Source organism: Colossoma macropomum, unplaced genomic scaffold (assembly GCF_904425465.1).
Source record: "Colossoma macropomum unplaced genomic scaffold, Colossoma_macropomum, whole genome shotgun sequence".
Taxonomy (NCBI): Eukaryota; Metazoa; Chordata; class Actinopteri; order Characiformes; family Serrasalmidae; genus Colossoma; species Colossoma macropomum.
Window position 1 is genome coordinate 5,728,473 of NW_023494804.1, and position 23,195 is coordinate 5,751,667.

Here is a 23,195-nt window from a genome sequence, read left to right on the forward strand (position 1 = left end):
TCAAAACTGTCTGGCCTTACAGTGAAAAAGAGGCCGTTGTTTATGGAGTTCTGCAGCCATCTTCTGTCTCTGTCTAATTACTTATGGTACTTAATATACTACATATGATACTATACTCTATATACTGATCAGGCATAACATTATGACCACCTCCTTGTTTCTACGCTCATTTTCCATTTTATCAGCTCCACTTACTATATAGGTGCACTTTGTAGTTCTACAGTTACAGACTGTAGTCCATCTGTTTCTCTGCATACTTTGTTAGCCCGCTTTTACCCTGTTCTTCAGTGGTCAGGACCCCCATGGACCCTCACAGAGCAGGTACTATCTGGGTGGTGGATCATTCTCAGCACTGCAGTAACACTGACGTGGTGGTGCTGTGTTAGTGTGTGTTGTGCTGGTCTGAGTGGATCAGACACAGCAGTGCTGCTGGAGCTTTTAAACACTGTGTCCACTCACTGTCCACTCTATTAGACACTCCTACCTTGTCAGTCCACCTTGTAGATGTAAAGTCAGAGACGATAGCTCATCTGCTGCTGCACAGTTTGTGTTGGTCATCCTCTAGTCCTTCATCAGTGGTCACAGGATGCTGCCCACAGGACGTTGTTGGCTGGATATTTTTGGTTGGTGGACTATTCTCAGTCCAGCAGTGACACTGAGGTGTTTAAAAACTCCAACAGCACTGCTGTGTCTGATCCACTCAGACCAGCACAACACACACTAACACACCACCACCATGTCAGTGTCACTGCAGTGCTGAGAATGATCCACCACCCAAATAGTACCTGCTCTGTGAGGGTCCATGGGGGTCCTGACCGCTGAAGAACAGGGTAAAAGCGGGCTAACAAAGTATGCAGAGAAACAGATGGACTACAGTCTGTAACTGTAGAACTACAAAGTGCACCTATATAGTAAGTGGAGCTGATAAAATGGACAATGAGCGTAGAAACAAGGAGGTGGTCATAATGTTATGCTTGATTGGTGTATATGCGGTATATAAAGTTTACAACTGGTTAAAATCCCTAGTTGTAGCTAAGTGCTATTAATCAAAAAAAGAGGCCTTGATCCACAGCAACGTGCCTAGACTCCAAAAAGGAGACTGAAACATGAAGTAGATAGTGAATGAAGTTTTATAAACGTTACCCAGCCCTCTCTCTCTCATCCTGACAGAACAAGGATGGTAATGCATGACAATATTCTTCGGAAATATCCATCTAGAAACACTTAGTATTCCTTGTGAAATGCATCTATGCACAGCCTATTACACAGAAGGAACAAAAAGACTTGAGGCACTTTCCTCCACGATCGTCAGCATGTGTCAAGTGTCCATGCTGTTTAAAAATGTAGTTTCTGGTAAAAGGCAACAGGGAGGCAGTTATGAATCACTCATCGTGCTGCATGCAGATGCAAAAAACAGCCGGTTTACTGCACACAAGCAACATAAAAATTCACAGCTTAGGAAAAAAAGAGCGAAAGCTAACTCTCAATTAATGAATATTAACTTTAATATGTCCCCTGTGACTAGTCAAATTCTACCTTTCATTCCTTTTGATGGTGAACCGAGCTTTGAAATTTGTCTCGTTTGGCTCCCTCTTGGGATCACAGCACAACAAGTACAGCTGATGAGTGAAGGGGAGACGCAGAGAGAGTGTGTGGGAGAAGGGATGGAGGGAGAGGAAGGTTGAAAAAGAGACAGAGAGCGAGAGAGAGAGAGAGAGAGAGAGAGAGAGAAAGAGTCCACTACTGAGGGCACGAAGATCCTCAGAGCAGCGTAATCCCATCCATATTCATGTGTGTGTGTGCCATTATCTCTGCAGGAATGTGTGTTGTGTGTTGAGTGTGTGTCTGCATGCAGGTAGTGCTGAGAGTCTCCACTCATCAGTGCTTCCTCTAATGTAGGCTTGGGCTTGTTCCCCTGTCTGATGGTCCTCTCTGACCAACAGGGCTGCTTTTCTTCCTTCCTTTCTGAACCTGACTGACAAGAATCTGCCCACATCAAACTGTAGCATGACAAAATTTGCTCCCAATACAACTGTATGCCAAAACAAATACAGTCCCAACCTGACTAAAAATTCAGCCTAACCCAACAGTATCCTGACAAAATTCTGTGTGAACCTGTGCCACACGCCCATCCCCAGGGCCCTGATGATGGCTGCCAGAGCTGGCAGGAAGGCAGGGCCTGAACCCAGAGCACAAAAGAGACCCTGAGGATGATATCCGCAAGTTAATGGTGGAAGGCGCACAAGTCCCGAGCCCCTCTACCTGGCCACCACCTCTGGTCCCGTGGCATGGCCACTTTACCATGCTTCACGTCTGATCCCAGTTGTTGAAGTAGGGGCAGTGACAGGGAGGTGGAGCGACAATCTCTCTTTGGCCCTCGGCTCAGTAGCTCAGAGCCAGCTGATGCTGATCTGGCGTCAACAGTGTGAGCATCTTACCAAACTGCAGAGAGCTGTGAGAGGAGGACTGGAAAGTCTAGTGCAGGAGCCACATAGAGGTGGCTAGTTTTGGTTTCGTTTTTCATCGTGTTTAAATGCTTGCTGAAAAGTTCGCTCCTGCCTCAGGCATCCTTTCTTTAGTCAGGGAGGCACAGGCCATGCTACAGAACCCAGCTGTTGCCCAAGAAAAATCGGTCCCTACCTGACTGAATCCTGACAAAATTCTGTCTGAATGTGACCGTAACCCAACAAGATTCTGTCCCGAACCGACTATTGTAGTAATTCTGTCTAACACTATATGTAGCCCGAGAAGTTCTGTCCCAACTCAACTATTGCTAGACAAATTTCTATCTAAACCTGACTGTATCCCAACAAAATTCACTCCAAACCCAACTGCATCCCCAAAAAAATCAGTCCCAACCTGACTGTATTCTGACAAAATTCTGTCTGAATCTGACCACAGTCTGATCTGCCTGAGCCCAATGTTATCCTGAGAAGATTCTGTCCCAACGTCACTGTAGTTAGACAAAACTCTGTCTGAATCTGATTATATGTTGACAAAATTTAGTCCCAACTCTGTTGTAACTGGACAAAATTCTGTTGAAACCCAACTATAACCCGAAAAGCTTCTGTTCCAACCCAACTATTGCTAGACAAAATTCTGTCCCAACTCAACCGCAACCAGATAAAATTCTGCCTGAACCCAGTTGAAACACAATAAAATGACAATTTTGTTTGAACCCATTTAGCCCAGCAGTATTCACTCCTAACCTGACTGTAGGCCAAAAATTGTCCCAATGCAACTGTCTGAACCCATCTAGCCTGACAATATTCCGTCTCAGCTGATAGTATTCTGACAAAATTCTGTCTGAACCAACTGTTTCTGACAAAATTCAGTCCCAACCCTGTTGTACCTACACAAAATTCTGTCTAAACCCAACTGTAACCTGTGAAGCTTGTCCCAATCCAACTGTTGGTAGCCAAAAATCAGTCCCAACCCAACTGCAACTTGACAAAATTGTTCCCAAAACACAGTTTAAACACAGTAAAATTTTGACAAAATTTTGTCTGAAGTCACCTACCATGACAGTATTCACTCCTAACTTGACTGTATGCCCAATATTGTCCCAATGCAACTGTCTGAACAACTAGCCTGACAATATTCAGTCTCATCCCAATGCTATCCTGACAAAATTCTTTATGAACCCAACCACTGCCTGGCAAAAGTCAGTCCCGACTTGACTGTAACAGAACCTGTAACCCTATAAGACTCTCTCTGAGCCTGACTGGAACCTGACAAAAGGTCTGAGTCTAATGGTATCCCAACAAAATTCAATCTGAATCTGATTTTACGCTGAAAAGATTCTGTCTGAACTTAACTATAATTTGAGAAGCTTTTGTCCCACATCAACTGTAGCTTGGCAAAATTCTGTCTGAACCCAGCTGCATCCCAAGTCCCAACCTGACTGCATCCGACAAAATTCTCAACTGTAGGCAGACAAAGTTCTGTCTGAGTCTGACCACCACTAACTGAAGAAAGTTCAACAGCCCTAATAATAGCACCTACATTACTGTGTACCAATCAGGTTGGACACATGCAGTTAGACACAGACAGTAATGAAAAGAGAAAAATGTGGAGAAAAAATAAATCACTCTTGATCAAAAGCCAAAACCATCTCCTCAGTGAAACATGGTGCAGTGGATCTTTATCTTTACTGAGGATGTAATGGCTGAGGGCAGCAGTAGGATGAATTCTGACAATGCAGAAGCATTTTAACTGGCCAGATCCAAACGAAGAACTCAAAAATCTCTGCACGGGAGTTCTCAGGCAGTCATCGATTGCAAAGGATTTGCAACCAAGTAGTAAACATGACAATTTTCCAAGATTACATTACTTATGATCCCTCTTAAATGGATATTGATGATCTGGCTACCGACGGCAGCAGCGGAATGAATTCCCAAGTATATTGAAGCATCTTTGCAGCTCAGATCCAATCAAACATCTTAAAAGTCTTTGCACAGTGCTTCGCTTTGCGACAGGACCGTGAGCTGAAATCTACTTGTAAAGCAAATATGCAGTTTTTGAAGGCCAAAATGAGGACAGTTCTTGACTGGACAAGTCAGTTATCCAACCTAAACACACATAAACATATATATATATTTTATCTTATTCTTCTGTAACTCTTTTAGCAAAGATCCATTTCTAAAAACGAATGAAACCTAGTTATGCTACCACTTGTTTTTACAGTCAGTGATGTATCTAAGACTTTCAGAAGGCCTTAAATGATGTTTTTCCCATTGGAGAAATTGGTCCCATCCATTGGAAATCAAAAAGTGGTTGATTCTATGTGACATACGACCTTCTGTCCAGCTCCTGAGGGCCTAACCCAAAAGAGAACTTGCGTTACTGTATCTACCGCAGGGGTGTCAAGCTCAGCCACTAAAGGGGCCATATTAAAAAACCTCAGCAAATCTGTGGGCCATTTTATTTTTACCTAATATTTTGCCATGAACCGAACGGGCCACTGTTTATTGAAAATATGCCAAAACTGCAACAGCAAAATAAGCATTGAAAACGTGTTCTAAAATAATTCTAAATAAAAATACATCATTTTAGGTCGTTTTTTTAAACTGTCTATTTGCTTGAATTGGACACCAGGCATCTTTTCTTTTTGTGTAACCGCTGGCCCATAGATTGCAGTGCATTCTAGGGACGGTAGTGCATCTCAGGGTGAAACGGGCTAATAAGAATAGAAAACTATTGCAACCTTGTGTTTGACATATGGGATCTACCAAGATACCCCAGAAAAAAATCTGATTTTGTTTCAAGATTTTTACCTTTTGTTTTTAAATTTTTCAACTCAAATAAGAGTCTTACTACAATATAGCAGAAAACGTAAGATTAACGAATATAAAATAACTTCTCCTGCCTGCTTCTTGCAGGTGTTCTGGGCCGGAAGCTAAGCAGTAATGCTCCTCCTCAGCTGTGGGAGGATTGTGCCATTTAGGGAAGCAGATTAGAGCCAGCCATGTGGATGAGTTGAGGTTAAGCAAGCTTCACTGATAGCAATGCATGTTTAACCAGCGACTTCCAGCACCCCACCTGCCCCGTGTGTGTGTGGGGGTGGAATTGCTAAGGCTCTAAAGGTGGACGTGAGCAGCCACTTGACTTTTACTTCTACGCACATGTACAGAGGCTGTGCGTTATCAAAGCTAGAAGAAATGTAATTGACTTTGGGGAGCAGCAATTACTGTCACCTCTAATGGGATTTTTATGCAATCACTTTTGTGATTATGAGATGGCTGAAGCTTGTTGAGATCAATATGCGAAACCCATGGGCATCTATTCTTCTGAAAGTATATATTTAAATAAAAATGTAATGAATCTGCACCACACAAATGAAACAAACTTATCCTCAAGCCATGTTATTCATGAAGTTCTTTTACATGGTTTACCATGGCCATCTGCATCTATTCGAAACATTTTCAGCATATGAAATGGAAACCAGCAAGGCGAATTCTAAAGGCTCTGAAGACAAGTTTATAATTATTTTCCTGCATTTTTTTTACACTGTATTCCTTAATATGGGTAAAATGCTCAATTGTATGAATAGGAAATCACACATGAAACATGGGTCATACTCTGGATAGGGTGGCAGAGCCTGTCCCAGGTATTGCTGAGGTTGAAGTCATGCTTTAAAAGCAAAATATACCTTCAAAAATGATTTTTAAAATACAATCAGGTTTTTATAAACACTGTAAAAAATGACATTTTTGTCTAATATTTTTGTAACTCACGTAACATTTTAACATGTTTTTGCTGTATTTAAGTCTATTTAACTACTTTTTGGGTCACCTGGTCAGTGAAATTGTATTTTAAAGCTTTGAATGGGACACATTCTCCCCAGTTTTATCTGTTATTTTGCACTTCAGACCACAATAATGTCTGGATGTCACAGGCATTAGACTTTTTAATACCCTAGTATGTAATATTTGTTCAAAATAATTTAACAAATAAAACTGAGTACTACTTTTTAAGCAAGGTCACCTTTCCAGAATGGGTCATTTTGAGATAATCTTTGGTTTTGTCCAAATTGTCACTGGTGTCACACTTTGTGTCTGTAACACCGGTGACATGCTATTACACGGCAAAAGGTTTACATTTGGTTATTTCCATTAATCAATATGCACAATCTTATCTGCACAGTTTAAACTGTACATCAATTTGTAATGGACTTTTCTGATGTGACACCGTGTAACGCCAGTGACAACACAATTACTTTTTGGAACACACCAACTTTTAGCCAAAACAAAAATGGCACTTTGGCTAAAAGGTTTTGTTTTCAAAAAAAAAGCTGCTGTGCTGTCACTGGTGTCACATAGTGTAACTAGTGTAACACAATGTCACTGGTGTTACACAGTGTCACTGGGCTTACATAGTGTCACTGGTGTTACACGGTATCACTGGTATAAAATAATATCACTGGTGATGCACAGTGTCACTGGTGTTACATGGTATCACTGGTATAAAATAATGTCACTGGTGATGCACAGTGTCACTGGTGTTACATGGTATCACTGGTATAAAATAATGTCACTGGTGTTACACAGTGTCACTGGTATAAAATAATATCACTGGTGATGCACAATGTCACTGGTGTTACATGGTATCACTGGTATAAAATAATGTCACTGGTGTTGCACAATGTCACTGGTGATGCACAATGTCACTGGTGTCACACAGTGTCACTGGTATAAAATAATGTCACTGGTGATGCACAATGTCACTGGTGTTACACAGTGTCACTGGTATAAAATAATGTCACTGGTATAAAATAGTGTCACTGGTGTTGCACAATGTCACTCGTGTTACACAGTGTCACTGGTGTTACACAGTGTCACTGGTGTTACACAGTGTCACTGGTGTAGAATAATGTCAATGGTCTGACAGTGTCAATGGTGTTACCTGGTATCACTGGTATAAAATAATGTCAATGGTGTTACACAGTGTCACTGGTGTTACAAAAATGTATTCTGTGCAAAAATGGTTCCATATATTTTTTGTTTAGACATGTATTGGATGTCTTCACTTATTTTCACTTAATCAACAAATATTAGTGAAAGATATCGTAGCTTTTCCAGTTCAGTATTTTATACTCTCCCTACAATGATTCCATCATTTTAATGAAAGAATGAGACATAAGGATCATAAACATACCCTATGAAATTACAAAACAATGAAAATGATTCAATCTCTACATACGTCTCTCCATTCAATGAATTCATATAAAACATTTCAATTTCATTTTTTAACTTTCGGTGTGATGACACCAGTGACATACGAGCTAGAATCTTGATTTTCTTGAATCAAATATCTAAAAATACATTGCACATTAAGCCCTGTTTTCATTAAAAGTGAAAAATAGCATAATATATTGCGTTTTAAGAATGTGTATATACTTCATTTTTCATTTTCCACTCCAAACGCCACCATGTGCAGAGAATGAGCCACAGTTATTAAAGATTTGCTTTAGTTTACTTTGTGGAGGAGTTAAGCCAATGGTTGCTTTTCTGTGAGTCCTTATTTTGCGTCAAAAGGCAGGGGTGACCCAAAGGTCAGAAGAACAGAGACACCTCATCCCCTGAGAGACCTCAGAGTGTACGCTGTATAAACACTCGTCTTAGTACATCCACTCTAAGGTGTCAGAAGTGACGAACTGTGAATAAGAAACCAGGGACTGATGTCATCACTGTTGTCTCCACTGATCTCTAATACATGAGCTGATGTGAACTATCCTTTGAAGATATACTGCTGTCAGTTTGCTAAGCTATATTTGTATAATTAGATAATTAATTACATAGTTTCTGGCCAAGCATCAGCGACCTGATTGGGTAAATTCAAATCAATGAACCAGTCTTACAGAAGCAAATGTGAAGGGGGTGGGGGGTCACTACGCTAACACGATGGACTGCAGGTTCTAAAGTGGACACTTGTTTCCATAACATCACAGTCCAAAAGGCCCTTCTTTGTGGCCAAACATTTCTTTTTTCCATTTTTTCATCATTTCTCATCATGTTTCTATAACTGAAATGGAAGATCTGATCTTTTTTGTTATAATTCTCAGCTTTTCAAGCACTTAATAAAAAAATAGATTTCTTGTGGGCTGTTATGCTTTTACGTTGACAGGTGGACAGGTGCACCTTGAGGTGGAAAAGGTTGAGAACCCTGATCTAGAACACTCTTTGGCGTGATGGAACTCCATCCGGTACCTTTGGGATGAGTAGGAGTGATCCAGAACTGATCATCCAACATCAGTACTTGCCTTTACTAATGCTCTTGTGGCTGAATGCAATCAGATCCTCACAGCAATGTTCCAACATCTAGTATGAAGCTTTCTGAGAAGAGTAGAGGCTGTTACTGCAGCAAAGCAGGACAAACTCCCTGTTAATACTCGTCATTTCAGAAGATGCGCTGGATGAGAAGGTGTCCACCGTTTTGTATGCATAAAGTTCCCTCAAACTGAAGACCATTTGGGTAATAGGCTAAGTTTGACATCACATTTCTCCACAGGTTTATACTGAAAACTACTGCATGAATAGTTACCTGGATTGGACAGATCTGAAAATTTCTTCCAGCAGAAGAGAACAGCCAGGAAATGTGCTGAAGTAGAAGACCATGACCTGCATTCATCTTCTGGGGAGTTATACAATGTAGGCCAAATGTCAGTGGATCACCTAAAGCAGGAGCTGGAGGTGCACATAAAGAGACAGCAGCGGGGAAAGTCTGAAATGGCGAGGTTGAAAGCGAAGGCATTTGATTATGGACCTTTAGACGAAGTTCACTGGCCTGAGTAAGGAAGTCATGCTGTTTTGGGAGGAGGAAGCTGATCTTACTTGCAAAACAGTTTTGCAGAGTTGGCTGTAGAATGTTCTGGTAGCCCCAAACCACATTTCCTTTCTTCTTCAACTTAGATATGCAAGGAAGAAGCGGGAAGAAAGGCTGAAAGCGTTGTTTCAAAGACTCAGAGGAGAGTAGGCACTCAGTTAGGCCAAGGCAAGACCCTCAAGATGGTCCTTGGAGCCAACCTATTTGTTCTAAGTGTGGGGGTGTAAGACCTCGCTGATCCTGTAACTAAACTGAAATATGAAAATATCTCCGGACTAGTCTGCAACAGAAGACCGCAGTGAAGTGCTGCCATGATGCTGCGTTATCATGACAGTAACGTGCTGTATCCGGAAGTGGATTGTTGGTCTTGCAGCTGTGATAATGGCTATGTAAAGTACTGTGTTAAAGTCATTTAGATTAGATATAAGATAATCCACTTGAATAAGGAAGGAGAAAATAAGTGGAAAAACGTGAGTTTCCAAAACTGGAAAAACACCTAGTAGACACCAAAACTGTCCCCATCAGATAAACAGCACTTAAAGCACAGCCATCCTTCCACTGTGAGAAGACAACTCAGCGCTATGGGTCTGAAAGGATGTGTAGATGTCAAGAAGCCTCACTGACAAAAGGATACAGACACAAATGGACTGACCACCCCAGAGTCCAGACTTCAACATCACTGAACGCGTTTGATTACTTCAGAAAACTGCACAACCAACTTCTAAGACTGAACTGAGGTGTGTCTGCAGATTCTTTGGAAAATTGGAAGCTGTAATAAAGGGGAGTGGACACACTAAACACTGAAAAAAATTATATTATATTGAGTTGTTGAGGATTCTGTGTAATTTTCAGTTAAATATGCATTTTATGTTTTTTTTTTTCCTGAAGCTGAAAATGAATAACGTGCCCTTAGTGGCTGTTTTGACTGGAAATTAAATTAACGAAGGGTGTCTGACTTTTTCACAGTACTGTAAATGTAGCCTCTATCACTACCAATAATGTGTGTAATCACGGTGTAATGTGAATTGAACAATTTCTCACTCATAACTCAGCAGAGGAATGACATGCAAAGTGTCTGTCAACTTTCAACCCACACCAGATTTGTGTTTGCATGTAGAAGAGGAGATATTTTAGCGGTAACATTTTATTTTGAGTGGTCCTTTGTAGATGGTTAATAAACTCAGATTATCAGTAACACATCAACAACATATCAGTGAAGTAGCAGTTGTAACATATGACCAGTCAGCAGACGCTCGCGAACAAAGCTTTACTTGTGGATTCAGGCAAGTATAACGTAGTCAGCAAACAGGCATGGGTCAGTTCCAATATAAACAGTAGTAGAGAAATGGCTACCATAACAGACAAGGGGAAAACAGAGCGAAGTCCAAAAATCAGGCGATGGGTCAAAACCATAAATCCAATAAACCAGGCAAAAGTACACAGGGGCAAATCCAAAAACAGAGTCAGAGAAGACGGAAAGCAGAAGGTCATACACACGATAGATAACAGGAAGAACGCTCAGTAGTTTCTCTAAGGAAAGCAATACCTTGCAACGATTCTAGCTATAGCCCGGGCTAAAATACTATCTATCTGAGTCGTGTGACACAAATACACAGGTGCACAGCATTAGTATTCAGGTGATCTTGAACGGTGATAGGATGATTAGGATCTCTGCGGAGTCATGTGAGCTGGCTGAGGATTCTGGGAAATGGAGTCTGAGTCATTACTGGCCAGCGAAAGGAAATAGCTCCGTCTCCTGATTCCCCAGTGTATTCTGGGGAATGTAGTTCGTTGGCTGACTAGCCGAATGCGTGACAGCAGTAGTGAAGCATCTGAATACACTGAGGTAAATATCTTGTAGATGTTCTGTTGATGCATTACTCACATTAAGTAGATGTGTTGTTAATATGATACTTCCATTACACAAAAGCTAACCTTACCAACCTTACCCAACACCTAACCCTCACCCTGGCCCTAATCCTAACCTTAACCTCAACCCAAAACCTAATCCTAACCAAAACTTAACCTCAACCCAAAACCTAATCCTAACCCTCACCCTGGCCCTAATCCTAACCTTAACCTCAACCTCAACCCAAAACCTAATCCTAACCAAAACTTAACCTCAACCCAAAACCTAATCCTAACCCTCACCCTGGCCCTAATCCTAACTCTAAGCCTCACCCTGGTCCTAACCCTAACCTTAACCTCAACCGAAATCCTAATCCTAACCCTAACCCGAACCTTAACCCAAAACCTAATCCTAACCCTCACCCTGGCCCTAATGCTAACCCAAACCTTAACTTTAACCCAAAACCTAATCCTAACCCTCATATGTTTTTGACATGTTACTGAGAGTCTGTTGAGTGTTTGTTTCATCTAAAAAGGACCACTTCAAATAAAGTGTCACCGTTTTATCTTATAATTTAATTCAATATGTTTAAAGGTTGTTGTCGAACATTCAGTCTTGTTTTGCGGAAAGAAGAAACAACATGATGTTTAAACAGACTCGAACCTGTGAAAACGGAATGCGTATTGTATTCAAGTGTAATTTGTTATGTTTATAACCATGCAATTAACTAGCTAACTACATAGCTACATTCAAAATGTATGGCAACAATGTATGGCTCTTCTTGTTAGGCTTAATCCAAGCAAAAGTCAGCAAATATGGGGGAACTGTGATATACGTATTTCACAAATATAGCCAGTTTATTTACTGTCCAAAACCACCAGTGAACCTCCACACGTCTTCTGAGTTTGTATATGTAATGTTGCTGTTGGTAAAATAGTCAAAATGAGAAAAAATAAGTTTTCTTTTGGGACTATTTTGCTTCACAACACCCTGCATGTGCCCCTCCATCATTAATTGATTTTGAAAAAATCAATTTTAAACCAAAATTTTCTTAAAACTATTGTCAAACTGTCTCAGGCATCAGGCAGTGTATTCATAACATTTCATGTAATAACTTCCTGCATAGAGACTTCTAGTGGTGTTAAGCTCTTCAGACGTCTGGTTCCCATCACCACCAATGTGAACGACTCTGATTCAGAAGTATTTCATATTAGATTCACTCTGAGTGACAAACTATGCAGAAATGTTGAAAAATCAGAGCAACTGCTGTTTAATACACTATTGAAAATGATGGTTCCTCAAGGGTTCTTTAGTAAAGAAAATGGTTCAATAGAAGAACAATGAACATTCATAGAACCTGCATGATTAAAGGGTTCTTTGCATTGTGAAAGGGTTCTTCAGATTGATGGAAAATATGCTATAGATGGTATAATCTAGAACCTTTTTAAAAAGCTTTCTCTATAGCACCAAAAATGGTTCTGCTATAGTTAGGATGTCAAGCTTGTACCAAAGGAAGAACACTCAAAGAACCCTTTGCATGATTATAGGGTTCTTTGCATCATGAAAGCGTTCTTCAGATTGATAGAGAATGTGCTCTATAGCACCGAAAGTGGTTCTTCTACAGTTACCATGTCAAGCTTGGACGAATAGAAGATGGTGCCATATAGAACCCTTTTTCAAAAAGGTTCTATATAGAAGCATCTACAGCACATCCTCCATCAGTCTGAAGAGCCCTTTCAAGACGCAAAGAACTCTTTTATCATGCAAAGTGTTCTTTGAGTGTTTATGGTTCTGTGTGGAAACTTCAATTTGTTAAAGAACCCTTGAAGAACTTTTTTTAAGTGTGTACAGAACGGTTCAGTTTATTCTGCAGTACCTGCAAATTCCTGACTCAGCCATTGTAAACAGCAAAGGTAAGGAGCTGAGAAACCTGTGAAAACAGCCAGAAGGTTTAGACAAAAACATGTTCTACCTTGATCTAGTAATTCCATCCTTCAGGCGAAGATGATGCATAAAATCATGGTGGAAATCAGTGACCAGAAATATCACCTTACCACTTGCGTGAGAGCTTCTGAATCTTTGGGTTCATTCATGAAGCCTGCATTGCATATAAGGTGTCGGTGCTCAGGAACCAGCAACAATAGCGACGCCGGACATCCCTGCTGCACAATAATGAGAAAGGCCAAAGGTAGTGGATCTTCTGTGAAAGCTATTCTCTAGCCTACAGGGATCTGAGTGCTATTCCGAAACCTTGTTTCTCCAAAATAGTAACTTTTCAGGAGAAGGAAAAACATTCTTAACTTTTAATGTACATTATGTAATGTATTCCAAGTAATTTTGGACCATTTCTATCAGTCCATTCATCATGAAATGGTAACACAGCTTGAGTTTTTGAATGACATAAAAAGATCAAAACTAAGGTTTTGATTTGACACTGAAGACATACAACTTACCAGTAAACAAGGGTCATTTTTAGCATTAGTTATAATGAAGGCTATAAAAATGAACAGTAACGTTCAGTCTGCTCATGCTCCCTGACTCCCTATGTCCAGTTCTGCAGGGCTGGCTGGGGATCCTGTTCTGCTCCGTCACCGGACTGCGGGGTTCTTCCCTGGACTGCACGGACCGGGATGCTGGGGGAGCGCGCTGCAGCATTTCAGTGGAGAAGCTTCTGGATCGAGCCATCCAGCACGCGGAGCTTATCTACCGCGTCTCAGAGGAGGCCAGGACACTGTTTGTGAGTAAAGCACTACAATCAATACCCACAAATGGAGCTCATTTTATGTGGTTAAAACTGTTAGAAAGAAGTTCCCACTGGAACAATACTAAGTGCGCCAGTGTTCTTCTTTGTCAGCCAGGCAGCACACAGTGAGGGCTGTAGTTAAGCATCTATATCATTGTAATGGGATATATAAGATAGAGTTTGTGATTCGTCTTTGCATATATTGTTTGTCATAAGAAAACATTTTCATATCTGAAAGAGAAACAAAACAACAAAATGTTCTTAGGTTTGATGTACAGTTGAATGCAGACGTTTGAACTTTTTTTGCACATATATATATATAAATGTAGATATATGTGTATGTGTGTGTGTATATATACATATATATATATATATATATATATATATATATATATACTATATATATATATATATATATATACATACATATAGATAGATAGATAGATAGATAGATAGATGCTTTTAAAAAAAGATGGTTCCTCAAGGGTTCTTTAGTAAAGCCAATGGTTCTATATGCCTAAATGATTCTTTGCATTGTGAAATGGTTCTTTAGACTGATGAAGAATGTATTGTTTATGGTTCTATATAGAACCAAAAAGGGATTTGCTACAGTTACAAGCTTGACATTGTAACAATAGAAAAACCTTTTTTAGTGCTATATTGAACCATTTTCAAAAAGGTTCCATATAGAACCTTATACAGCACATTATCTATCAATCCAAAGAATCATTTGTGTGTATGCGTGGCATATATATATATATATATATATCGTATATATATTGTTGTCGGAACAAAACCTTGTATCTCCAAAATGTTAACCTACTTTACTTTTAATGTAAGTCAGTGGAACCAGACCTTTTTCCAAGTCATTTTGAGCCATTTCTTTTGGTCCATTCATCATGAAATTTACACACAGTGTAAAGGCCAACAGGCATTTTCAAATCTGTCAAAAATTGAAAAATGCTAATGTCTTCTAAAGTGTGCTATCACTTTTGCACAGGCCACATTTTATGTTTTTTTTTTTCAATATGTTAAATTCAGCAAATAAATGATAATTGTGTATTAAAATGTGCAGAAGTGTGTCTCTGTAGACGATGTTTTCACTTGTTTTCACTTAGAAAATCAAGAAAACATGGAATTTGGCCAGGGGCACCAAACGTGACTATCCAACTATATATTAACGTTACATAATGTAAAATAATGTTATTTAATGTTCTGCATAATTTTGCACCGAACCAAGCCAATCATTTTTAATATCACAGATATTATTGACTTAATAATTATTTCCATCAGCAATAGCCAAATATGTAGGTGGAGTTCAGTGACGGATTTGGCAAAACACTTGACCAGCATAGCAAAATACGTTTATATTTTTTGGTGCCATGGAGCAAAAAACATTTCACTCGTATGGAATTCATCTGTCATGGAAAAATGGCCGCAAGCAGAAAATTTTGGAATGGTTTTGGTGTTAATTATGAATAAAACCCTCCGCACAAACTAATATGAAAAACTGTATATAAGTGCCAGTACAGTTCCAACGTTACTGAAGAACAAAAACGCATAGTCCTCCAAAACAAATGGAAATTGCATTCATGGCTCCTGTGAAAAAAGATCGATATAAAATGCTTCTCTATACAGATATTCAAACACTAAACGCTGCACTTTATCACTAATAATAAGCCTCATAAGTCTCATTATTACTTGCAACAACTTCTATGATGTAGAGCTCAGAGGTTGTAGAGTCAGCAGTAACTTTCCTAATTCTTTCTGTTGTTTTTTTTTTTTGCAGGAGGAAATGTTCATTCCTTTCTCTGCGCTCACTCAGCAAGGCCGTGGAAGCCACTTGTGCACGTCCAACATCGTCCCCATTCCTACATCCAAAAGCGAAGTTCAGCAAATTTCAGTAAGCAGCACTAAGCAGGGCTCTGCATTGTTCTTTGTTGCCGAGGATTCAGCTAACAGCCATAGGCAATAAGACAATGGGTAAAGGGGGTTTTATGGGACTTTTTGTGTTGTTGCAGGACAAATGGCTCCTCCACTCTGTCCTCATTCTCATCCAGTTTTGGGTTGACCCCCTAATGGACCTGCAAGCTTCTCTGGATCGCTACGACAACGCCCCCAGCACCCTCCTCAACAAGACCAAATGGATGTCGAGCAAGCTGATGAATCTAGAGCAAGGAGTGCTCGTTCTTATCAGAAAGGTATGGATGGAATTTTCCAGCCCGGCCCTTTAGCCAACATTTCTGTTGGTAGTGCTCTAATGTAGGGAATATTGATTAAGATACCATTTCTGTTTAGTGTTCTAATTTTGGGAATAGTGATTAGGTCAGCATGTATGTTCCCTTTAACAGTGTACAGTATTCCAGATTAGGGAATAGTGATTAACATTCCATTTCTGTTACCTATAATAGTGTTCCAATTTCAGGAAAATAGTAACGAAGTGGGCGTTTCTGTTCCCTATAACAGTGTACAGTATTCCAGATTAGGGAATAGTGATTAACATTCCATTTCTGTTCCCTATAACAGTGTACAGTATTCCAGATTAGGGAATAGTGATTAACATTCCATTTCTGTTCCCTATAATAGTGTACAGTATTCCAGATTAGGGAGGAGTGATTAAGATTCCATTTATTTTCCCTATAATTGTGTTCCAATTTAAGGGAAAAGGATGAGGTAGACATTTCTGTTCCCTATAACAGTGTACAGTATTCCAGATAAGGGAATAGTGATTAACATTCCATTTACATTCCCTATAACAGTGTACAGTATTCCATATTAGAGAATAGTGATTAAGACTCCATTCGGTTACCTATAATAGTGTTCCAATTTAAGGAAAACAGTAATGAAGTGGGCATGTCTGTTCACTATAATAGTGTACAGTATTCTAGATTAGGGAAAAGTGATTAAGATTCCGTTACCGTTCCCTATAATAGTGTCCAATTTAGGGAACAGTGATGAGGTGGGGATTTATGTTCCCTATTATTTTGTTCTGTAGTGGTAGAATAGTGGGGAACAGTGGTTAGGCAGTGTTTCTGTTCCTTATAATACAGTTCTATATGGTGTTCCAATATAGCGAATAGTGATTAGGGGGCCATTTCTGTTCCCTGTAACAGTGTTCTGTATAGTGTGGACTTGTTAAACTTTAAAAAAAAACTTTTAAACATTAAACTTTAAAACATTCCTTTTTAACCTTGCATTTAATTTGTTCCTCTTTCATTCTGGTGTCTCTGTATATATTCACTTCTTTAAGAATTTCTTTCTTGTTTGCTTTTAATTTTGACCTTAAAGTGCCCCAACTCTTTTCCTCCTGACCACAGATGCTGGACGAAGGCAGTTTAGAGCTGCACAATAACGAGAGTGTGACGGCTTACCTGGTGCCGCCGGACATGGTGGAGCACGTGCTGAGGGACTACGCTATGCTGTCCTGCTTCAAGAAGGACGCTCATAAGATGGAGACGTTCCTTAAACTTCTCAAGTGCCGCCAAACGGACAGATCCAGCTGCTCCTTTTTCTAGCCGTGTGAAGAAATCGGACCCAGGCACTTTACAGGATGATTTGGAGTTGAGTTCAGGTGCCAGAAAATACAGTAGATGAATATATATATATATATATATATATATATATATATATATATATATATATGTAAAAACAAAATATAAATTGTGCCATAAACTTTTTCACAGACCACATTTTATAATAGTCCAATGTGTTAAAGGAAGCAAAAAAAATTTTGTACACAATAGTGTATATTTTGTCTACCTGCCACATATATCTACATATATGCTTAACTCAAAAATACTTAAAATCCCATTTCAAACAACATAATTATAATGGAGCTCTTTATATTGTAACTATAATGGTGCTCTTTATATTGTGTGAACATGTTATGACAAATGGACTAATAGAAATGGTCTAAAATGACCTAGAATAAAATCTTGTTATATTAAAGGGGAATTCCACTAATTTTTCAAAAATTCTTCATAATTCAATGTCTTCTGAGTTTTTAGGTGTAATGCTGATGACGGTAAAATTGTGGTAAATCTAAAAAAATAAGTTTTATTTGGGTACTTCTTTGCTTTACTGCAGGGGGGTCTTTTTTATTTATCACTAGAAAGCATGAAGGAAAGAGGAAAAGAAAACTTTTTGCTTAAAAATGTCTTTTTTGGGAAATTTTCAACACAGCAATGTATGGATGACACTTTGTGCTGTGTACTGCTGACCATACAGCAGCAACAAATTAAACTAACATGAGCTTGTTTTATACGCAAGTGGGCGATTACCACTGGCTCCTCTTCAGTTTTGGCACAAGGACCACCAGAGGGTGCTTCATGGCCCACTTATTGTCCGAAGCCCTGTGGTTGAGAAACCCTTCCTTACAACAGCCTGCACTAACTTCTCTACCATTCATATATTTAGAAAAACTAGGACCAAAACCTTCACAAAACTATCATAAAGCAAACTCTCAGACATCAGGCAGCAGATTCATGACTATTTTATACAACATCTTTCTGTGATGGAGCTTTCAGAGGCATTAAACTCTTCAGACGTCTGGTTCCATTTACTATCAGTGCAGGGACGTAGCTAGAACTTTTAGAATGGGGTGGCCGGACAAGAACCAGAGATTTTCTTAGGTGGCCCACTGCTAGAAAAAAAACTATAACTAAGTGAAAGAGGATTACTGAATAAAAATGACATAGAAAGTGATGTTTTTTCTCTGTACATAATTAAATCTGCCCATCATTTCCACATGAATAGAATATTACATATTACAATCATTGCCTGTATGAAATGTTTATGTATTTGAGTCATTCCTTAGAAACTGGGGTGTTTGTTCAAGTAAATTAAATTAATGCAAATCACTTTTTTCAACCAAAACTCCTCCCAGTACAACCAAACCTATTCCCAGTACAACTGAAACTCCTCCCAGTACAACCAAAACTCCTCCCAGTACAACTGAAACTCCTCCTAGTACAACCAAAACTCCTCATAGTACAACCAAAACTATTCCCAGTACAACTGAAACTCCTCCTAGTACAACCAAAACTCCTCCCAGTACAACCAAAACTATTCCCAGTACAACTGAAACTCCTCCTAGTACAACCAAAACTCCTCCCAGTACAACCAAAACTATTCCCAGTACAACTGAAACTCCTCCTAGTACAACCAAAACTCCTCCCAGTACAACCAAAACTTTTCCCAGTACAACCAAAACTCTTCCCAGTACAACCAAAACTCTTCCCAGTACAACCAAAACTCCTCCCAGTACAACCAAAACTCTTCCCAGTACAACCACAACCCCTCCTAGTACAACTGAAACTCCTCCTGGTACAACCAAAACTCCTCCTAGTACAACCAAAACTCTTCCCAGTACAACCAAAACCCTTCCTAGTGCAACTGAAACTCCTCCTAGTACAACCAAAACTCCTCCCAATACAACCAAAATCCTAGTGCAACTGAAACTCCTCCTAGTACAACCAAAACTCCTCCCAGTACAACCGAAACTCCTCCCAGTACAACCAAAACTCCTCCCAGTACAACCAAAACCCCTCCCAGTACAACTGAAACTCCTCCCAGTACAACCAAAACTCCTCCCCGTACAACCAAAACCCCTCCCAGTACAACCAAAACCCCTCCCAGTACCGCTGAAACTCCTCCTGGTACACCCAGAACTCCTCCTGTTACAACTGAAACCCCTCTCAGTACAACCGAAACTCCGCCTAGTACAACTGCAACTCCTCCCAGTACAACCGAAACCCCTCCCAGTACAACCAAACCTCCTCTAATTACAACCAGAACCCCTCCCAGTACAACCAAAACTCCTCCCAGTACAACCAAAATGCCTCCTAGTACAATCACAACTCCTCTCAGTACAACTGAAACCCCTCCCGGTACAACCGAAACTCCTCCCCATGCAGTACATCACTGGACACATGATCCGTGTCTACAAGGAAGATATTCAGAGGACGCACATGGTTGGAGTCCAGATCAAATGAAATGCTTCATAGCAATATGGAGACACGACTACACAAAACAAACTGCAGACGAAGAAGCTGAAAGGATAAACAATAGGTAATTGGTTGCCACGTAACGAGCAGATTTGCATATAGGAGACGTATTTGACTACCAAGTGTAAACGCATATGGGTAATATCTTATCATGATACAGTCCAGATACATTCATTCAGATACATTCATCTTTACCACTGTGCGAAATACTCCATGGTATTCGAAGGGGGGGTCCCATGTTGGCTGGCTTCTCCAGCATTGGCGGGCTGCTGACCCACTCACCACAGCACCGCTAAATTGGCTCGATTTACTTTGATAATATGGTCTTCCACACATTAACTGAGATCTTACACATCTGCTCTTCTGTCTTCAGTTAGAGAAATGAGGAACAATTCACTTTTGTGAAACTGGGCCAGTTTTCAGATTTACAGATATGCTGCAGCCTACTGTAAAGTTTTTTCAGAGGTATCCTGGGTGTAGTCATAGTTGCTAGGCTATGAAGGACCAACTGGATGAACCAATTTGCTACAGCGCCACCCTGAGGCAGACCAGTGCTGCATCTCTAGTTAGTTAAATACCCAAGACAGAAGCTCACTGATTGTGGGTGAAGCAGCTAAACAACGACGTTTGACTGAATTTGTATTTGGGCCTATTTCCCTAATGGACAGAATAACGTTATAATTTTTTATTTTTTTTAGGGGGACCCCCAGAATTTTGATTTTGAGACATTGGGGGTCCAAGAGGCTAATTAGGGTGTCCCGGAACCCCCAGGACTCCCTGTATTTCGCATCTTGATCTAGTCTGTCTCTGTGTGTTTATAAGCTAATAATCATATAGCAGAGCTGGTTTATGAGGAGCCTGGCCACTTCCTATTTCTCCCGTTATATATCAAAAACATGACTGCAAAACGCCAGAGGGCGCCCACGAGCGAGTCCTCAATGAATGGGAGTGAATGAAGCTAAACAGCTAAAAACAAAAAGTTAAAATAGTTTCTAATCACTTGCCTTTAATTTTAAAAAGTAGATGGATGTATTTCACTAAAAAAGAAACTGACCTACATATTTCTACAGCAAAACAGGTTTTGGGCAGCAGGACGCTGGCATTGCTGCTACTGAGTGCTGATTGGTTGGCGAGCAGAGCAGCTCATTGGCTGTTCACCTCTCTACAAGTTCTCTGCATATAGCATATAGGCCTACGAAGCAGGAGCTGGACTTCATTAAAGCTGTTTATGTGCCAGTGTATTAAAGCACATCTGACCCTTTTAACCCAAACTCTGACCTTAACCCTAATTAACATCTGCTTCTGTTATTCTATGCTCTACAAATAGCTTATTTTAACAGGGTTTTCAGAGGAGATAGAAAAGATTATTATACAAAAAACCCTCAACAAATAAAAGTATGCTCCCTGCATGACCTCAGGAGAGAGAAAGTAATTAATCCCTAGTTTGCTCATTTGTTTTTTTGGTATAAAAGCTCTGGTTATATGAAACACAGCACATACCATGTATTAATTATCAATAAAAATGCCAGTGTTTGCTACTTGAAGGCATTTGTTGCAGCAGAAAACATACATGCACGAGAAACCGTGTAGCCTTTATACTGTTCGCACATTAAAATTGCAGCAGCATTGATTTGCATCCTATGAAAGTTCGGAATGAGCCACAGTCAGTTCCTAAGATGCACGCTAAGCAGGCCCATCCAGCGTGCGAGAAAACAGGGTTTCAAATGAAGTCAATCAATTTTTTTAACAACTAACACCTAAATAAAGAAATCTGACCTTCAGAAAGCGAGTGATGTGAAAACAGGACGAGGGCCAAAAGGGGAGAGAGAAAGGAAGAAGAGTGGCAGAGCATTACGGCGGAAAGCTCTTCTCCGCGGGGGACCGGCTGAGACGGCAAATCGTCTGCGGAGACGGAGGGGTCAAGTGGGCAGAGTGATCAAGGCGGGACGTGGGCCGGCACATGGGCAGTGGAAGTTGGAATTATGCTGATTTTGAACTCAGCGTTTCGCCCTCGCTCCCACACACTCCTCCTTTCCTTTGTCCATCATCCAAAAACCTTACAGCTGCTAGGTATCTCTCTCCTTCTGCCTCTGTTTCTAAAAGTAGGTTTTTCTAGCAACTGTTAAACTGTCAACTATTAAAGTCGAACTCCACAGAATGTGGGAGACGTCCTCATAATGAGACGGTAAAGATGTAAACAGAGTCATTCAACAGGCATTACTGAGACAAAAGCTACAAACTACTTATATAGTTTTTGTCAGATTTATCAGTGATTCAAATATGTTTCTGAGACGGTAGTTTGGCCTTTAGTTTTGAGTTTTTAGGTCTCTCCCCTGCTGAAAAATGGACCATTAAAAACCAAGGCTGTGGTCTTGGGTCTGTTCACAAGACCCAAGACGGCTCTGATCTCTCTGAATGGGAACGCTGCTGAAAAAACAGAGAAAACTTTAAGAGTTTCTTTTGGCTTCTGATCTTTTTTCAAAGCATTTTGGCTTTTCAGTGGGACGGTATCACAATGTAAAGGATCCTTATGGGTTAACAGGTGATCAATGGCTGATTCTATGCATTTGATTGTTTCTTAAATGGGATCTGAAGGTGGAGATAGCCGAAGACCAGATAAGCTGGTCACCAAAACCAGCATATGTCGTGTTATGGATGGTGGTTTGCTGGTCAACCAGCATCAGAGTAGCATAAACCAGTTTAAACCAGCTCAGACTTGCGTAAACCAGCATGGAATGCATGTTTTTTGCTGCAGGCTCTTTGGCCACCTCCACGATCCAAACTTAGTAACCTCAACCTCCTTAAACTTTATACTTCACTGTAGAGCTCAGACTTCTTCCATTAATGACTATTTATGGCTGTGAAAGAGGATGAGAAATGAAGAAGTCGTCCATCAGAGCAGCAAAATCTCTGTTTAGACTAGAGCGCCTCCCTGTGGCAAGAGAGTGCTAAGACATGTAGACATGCAGTATGGAATGGCAAAAATGTGGAATGTGCCTGTTTTGAGGAACGTTAGGTTATTTCAGATTTTACCACAACTTAGACATTAGTTTCATAAACTAAATCACAGCATTTAAAAAGTAATACAAAGTGAAATTGTTCATGTGAGCTGTGTAATGAATACTGTGTCCTACATGAAAATATCAGGAGTAAAAAGTAAGTTTCGCCTCGTGGAAATAGTCATTGAGTAAATGCAGTAAATTTCAACAGTGCTCAATTACAAAGCACAAACCTTTTTTGTCATTTTTCATGCTATGCAGTTTTCTGTAGCGCA

General features: G+C 40.0%; 1 protein-coding gene across 1 annotated transcript; it reads left to right on the forward strand.

Annotated features, from left to right (window-relative positions):
* The first annotated feature begins 13,332 nt into the window (after window positions 1-13,332).
* smtlb (somatolactin beta) lies at window positions 13,333-17,500 on the forward strand. Its single transcript, XM_036594967.1, has 5 exons — window positions 13,333-13,361; window positions 13,726-13,910; window positions 15,706-15,819; window positions 15,938-16,117; window positions 17,234-17,500. The coding sequence occupies exons 1-5, from the start codon at window positions 13,346-13,348 to the stop codon at window positions 17,429-17,431; spliced, it is 693 nt and encodes a 230-aa protein (XP_036450860.1). The 5' UTR covers window positions 13,333-13,345; the 3' UTR covers window positions 17,432-17,500.
* The last annotated feature ends 5,695 nt before the right edge of the window (window positions 17,501-23,195 follow it).

Coding starts and splice junctions, on each gene's coding strand:
- smtlb (XM_036594967.1), top strand. Junction 15,820..15,937: donor GCGAAGTTCAGCAAATTTCA/GTAAGCAGCACT, acceptor GTGTTGTTGCAG/GACAAATGGCTCCTCCACTC. Junction 16,118..17,233: donor TGCTCGTTCTTATCAGAAAG/GTATGGATGGAA, acceptor TCCTGACCACAG/ATGCTGGACGAAGGCAGTTT.